Source organism: Aplysia californica, unplaced genomic scaffold (assembly GCF_000002075.1).
Source record: "Aplysia californica isolate F4 #8 unplaced genomic scaffold, AplCal3.0 scaffold00449, whole genome shotgun sequence".
NCBI classification, from domain to species: domain Eukaryota; kingdom Metazoa; phylum Mollusca; class Gastropoda; order Aplysiida; family Aplysiidae; genus Aplysia; species Aplysia californica.
Genome location: NW_004797719.1, coordinates 512,695 through 518,070, shown reverse-complemented (window position 1 = coordinate 518,070; position 5,376 = coordinate 512,695). Strand labels below are relative to the sequence as shown.

The window sequence follows — 5,376 nt, the reverse complement described above, 5'->3', positions numbered from 1 at the left end:
CGCTTTACACTAGATTATTACCCCAGCAGACCATAGAACACTCTGAAACATTCTCAGCTTCCCGGGAAGCATGCAGTGCAAGCAGCTGGTTAAGCGCTCAAACACTAACAAACTGACAAGATCTTTCGCTGTCTATAGCTGGGTACCCATTCCCAGCTGGATGAAGTGGGGAAAATTCGTGTATTTTTACAATGAACTATTAAAGTGTATATATGAGACAGCGTGGTGGAATCAGGCTCTCGTCAAAATACTCAGAGTGAAGAAACTTGCATTTTTCCGCAGTTTTATTAATTTTTATTAATTTTTTGTTTTTTGACTCAACACCTTTCATGCCTATTAAAGAACTGATCTCTGTGGAAATTTTTCTGAAAAACGTTGATTAAAGGCACTAAAAATTTAAATTTTCAGTTACCACGACTCTTAAGCTAAGGAAATAAATAATCTTTGGCGGCCATTTTCTCACTAATTTTACCTCTGAAAACAGGTGACCTCCTCCTCCTTCTTTCGCAAATATCTCGACTTGTATTCAAGATAAATGGGTTTTTTTACCCACCTAAATAAAGACAATTGAACAAGCTTTAAGATGATACCAAAAACTCTACCTGACCAAAAATTGCCGAGAGCCTGATTCCACCACGCTGCCTCACATATACGCTGGGTCATGTTGATTAAGTAACGGGTAACTGAGTCGGTGGGCGTGTCTGATAGGCTATTAGACAGCTTTGTTGAGTTTATGCGTAACCCGATGAAAACACGCAGAGCAAACGTAAAGGGACATAACAATGGATAAAAACATTAGAACAAGAATAACACGGTTATTTCCCCTTAAGATATTATTTTGGAATAGAATTGAAAACATTAACATTTAAGATAGAAAGATAGATAGATAAATAGATAGATAGATAGATAGATAGATAGATAGATAGATAGATAGATAGATAGATAGATAGATAGATAGATAGATAGATAGATAGATAAATAAATAGATAGATAGATAGATAGATAGATAAATAGATAGATAGATAGATAGATAGATAGATAGATAGATAGATAGATAGATAGATAGATAGATAGATAGATAGATAGATAGATAGATAGATAAAGTTAATGAGTGTGTGAGTGAATGAGTGAGTTGGTGAGTAGGTGAGAAAGAAGAGAGAGTAGAGAAGATTTATAAACATATTGTAGTATGGCAGAGCGAGAGAGAGAGAGAGAGAGAGAGAGAGAGAGAGGGGGGGGGGGGGAGAGGGAGGAGAAATGAGGGATGGATAGAGGGGAAACATGTATTCAAGAAGTGTAACGAAAAAGATTTTGTTTTCTTTTTTTGTGGTAAGTTTTTTTACCCGCTCGCAACTGCATAAGGTCATATGAGAGCGCGAGACACACCAAACATTTTGAATGGGAAGGATATCTTGAATTTTGCCCGGGTGGCGGCCGAAGACTACACTTATCGATTGTGGACCTCCAAAGGATCTTTAATGTGCGCAACTTGCACACGGGAACTCCGAGATTTTTCGCCCTTGTCCAAAGAAGGCTACGTGTAGATCTTTTCCTACCAGAGGATCAGGTGTGGGCCTGAAAGACAGCTGTAAGAAGGAGCCAAGGAGTAGCAGTAGAAAGGCTGCAGAAAGAGTCAGGAGCCCAGAGGAGGGGGAAAAAACGAGGTTATAACTTCTGCTCATAAAAAGGTAGATCTATAGTGCCGTTAATAATTCTTTGTGAAACTTATCCTCAATTATCTTTTTAACGGGTGCATCAACGCCATCCATACTTTGCATAGCAGTTTGTCTCAATTTGTCTTAACTCAATCATATTTTTCAACAACAGTTGAGACTAGATTAAAAAACTTTTCTTCATAATTTGATTTATATAAAATACAACAAATCCCCGTCACGCGGAAAATGGAATTGTTCGCACCACGTCCTGCTTCTCACACACATTTTGTATACGCATATGGGTTACGTCACAGCTCACCAATGATACTTCTTGGAGGCAAAGCTAGTTACATGAAACTAACTTTTACAGTGAACTCATTTTTTTTGCACAAAATTTCTCAAAACATGCGTTCTCTAAAGATACCGATAAGAAAAACAATTACCGACTTGTTTTTAAAAGCAATATCGTCCAAGCAGTAAACCATTTAAAATCAGTAGGAATCACCCACTAGGAATTTTTATTAGCATTTATTTAAGGAATTTTCTAGAATAGAGTTAACAGGTCTTTACAAAAATATTGGTCTATTAAGACAAATTGATACAAGTCGCTGTTGAAAAGCTGGAGAGTTTATGTTCGATAGTTGGTCAGCTAGAGGGTCGGGGAGAGACAGCAACCTGCGTGGAAAAGCCAAAAGATTATCCAACCAGCTGTTAACTGGCACGATCAGCAGGCAGACCCCTTCATGGGTCCTGGAGAGGAGGGAGGAGCAGCTATGGCATTGTGCCGCCTGCAATTATGCCTATTCTCCCACCAAGGAAGTAAGTAAGTAAGGAGATATTTGACAATAAAATGCGCCACGATTTTTTGACAACACTATAGACTATTAATGAAGAAGTCCTGGTTGAAGCAAATTATAGGAAACAACTTATCACGAATATAAGAAAACGACAGGCAAATTTTTTCGGACACACAATGCGGAAAGAAGCATTAGAGAACATTGTAACAACAGGAAAGTTTGATGGAAAGAGAGGCAGAGGCAAACAGAGGGAAAAGATACTGGACAAGATGACAACATGGCTGGGAGCAGCAAGAACAACAGACACCATTGCTGCATCGAAAGACAGATGGAAGTGGAGGTCCATGATCGCCCACGCCAGTCGGCAAGGCACCGGATGATGATGATAGACTATTACAATTGACTTATCATCATTCTTTTATATTTCACGCATGTCTCAATATCGCACAGCGTCAATCAGAAATGAACGGAAGTGAATGAAGTATTCTAGGGTTAGGGTTGGATGGGACTGGTTGAACTCTTCCTGTTTACAAGAACTCGGCATACACTTTTCAATTCTTTTTCTGCTACTCTTGGACCATATGTGAGGCATCGTGGTGAAATCAGGCGTTCGTCAAAAAAATGAAATCGAAAAAAACTGGCATTTTTCTGTCGTTTGACATGGTCGACAATTTTTATCGAATTAATATCCGGTTTGTGACTCGGCACCTTTAAGATCCATTTAAAAGCACATTTCACATTTCTGTTTGGATTTTACCCAAAAAATTATTTTAAAGAATACAAATTTTAATTTTCAGTTTGTAAAGTACTTTCAAGCTTAGGAAGTCACCCAAATTTAGCGGCCGTTCTCTCGCTAATTTTACTTCAGAAACCAGGCTACTCCCACGTCCTTCACTCGCAAATATCTCGACAGCTATTCGGGGTAGATGAGTACTCTTTTTTTCTGAAAGCAAAGCAAATGTACAAACTGTAATAAGATGATACCAATTACTCCTCATGTCCAATAATTGACGAGCAACTGATTCCACCGTGTCTTGACACATATCGCGGCTCTTGGGTAGGGGAATGTCGTTTCATGATCTTTCTTAGCTGGTGGCAAAAGGATGTTCAGTGAAGAAATCGTCCCTCGACAATAAAGACCCTCCTCTGGTCTACATTACTCGTCGTTCACTTCGGAATGGGCAGATTGTAAGATTTACACAAGTTACATAATAATAATAATAATAATAATAATAATAATAATAATAATAATAATAATAATAATAATAATAATAATAATAATAATAATAATAATAATAAATAGCATTTATACTGCACATTTCCATTTACTAAAAGATGCTCAATGCGCATTACAATGAAAAAGATATCACATCTTAAAAATTAATCGACAAGTGTGTACGTAAAACAAAGTATTATACATATAATATAAATGCATATGTGTAAAATTTTATACGAGAAAAACATGTTTGTTTTAGTAGAGGTTTTACGGCGCTTGCAACTGCATAAGGTCACATGAGCGCCAGAAGATTAGAGGTGTTACAAGAGAGTAACAAACATAAAAAAAGAAGGAGGGGAGATAAAGGACGATAGATGTTTGATAGGAAAGAAGAAGCAAATCACACCAGAGCACCCGCCAACTTCCCGCTATAAGTTACAGAGAGAAACGTCAGTTGTTGTTAGTTTTTATTGCGCTCAGCCTTAAAACTCGTTATATGCAATCTACTACTACTATTATTATTATTATTATTATTATTATTATTATTATTATTATTAATATTATTATTATTATTATTATTATTATTATTATTATTATTATTATAACTATTATTTTTATTATTATTTTTATTATTACCATTATTATTATTATTGTCCTTATCTTTTTTTTTTTTTTTTTTTTTTTTTTAATTATTATTATTATTATTATTATTATTATTGTTATTATTATTATTATTATTACTGTTATTATTATTATTACTGTTAAAGTTATTATTATTATTATTATTATTATTATTATTATTATTATTATTATTATTATTATTATTATTATCATTATCATTATTTGTACTGTTTTTATTTCCTTTCACTCTTTTAAAATCCCTCTATTATTTATTTGCTTATTTATTTTCAAGTTTTCTCATTTTATATCTTTTTAAAAATTTGTTTAATTGTTATTATTAAATATTATATTTATTCATCTGTGATTTTTTTCCCTGTCTTTTTCCACACACGCACACACACACACACACACACACATACACACACACACACACACACACACACACACACACACACACACACACACACACATTCTGTTGCAACTGCCGTAAAACTCTCACTCACTCAAACACGTCTCGAATTTTTTCCCTCCCCTTGACGCGCAGGTTCATGTACGCCGGGTACCTCCCTGTGGACTTCTTCCCGGGGACCAGGTCAGGCGGCGAAGGCGGGAGCTCTAAAACGGCCCCCGGACACACCCTGAAACCCTCGCCTCTAACAACGATGGCGGTTGCAGCAAGCACAATGATTTTCATCGTCATCGTTATCGGTGTTCTTTGTCTGCACGAGGCGCTACGATGTATGAGAAGTAGAAATCTTTCCACGTCTCAGACGGCGTCAGAAGATGTGGAAGATGCGAAAGAACAGGAGGGAAAAGCGCAAAAAGAAGGAGAAAATTATGTAAGGGAAGGTGCAACGATGTCTTCGGGTTATCCGGAGGTAGAGAGCTGTCGTTTTGTCGCTTCGCCTGCTTTGGCGAAACGGCTTCCGGGTCACAAAGGTCAAGGTGACAAGGTCAGTTTGGAGCGTGACGACGAAGTGGGGGTCACGACTGAGATGAGTCAGAAGGAAGACAGGTAGGTGAATGATGCTATACATTGCATGTTTGCATATTATGCGCACAAAGACACACTCCCCCCCCCCTTACA

The 5,376-nt window shown here is 36.8% G+C and overlaps 1 protein-coding gene across 1 annotated transcript in view; it reads left to right on the top strand.

The window, feature by feature from the left end:
• Positions 1–2,952: 2,952 nt before the first annotated feature.
• Positions 2,953–5,376, top strand: part of LOC101846375 — a gene marked incomplete at its 3' end in the record, with an annotated part of 3,845 nt that continues 1,421 nt past the window's right edge. The window contains 3 exon segments of the mRNA XM_035971502.1: positions 2,953–3,035; positions 3,542–3,640; positions 4,834–5,304. Coding sequence (XP_035827395.1) covers positions 3,630–3,640; positions 4,834–5,304 — 482 coding nt within the window.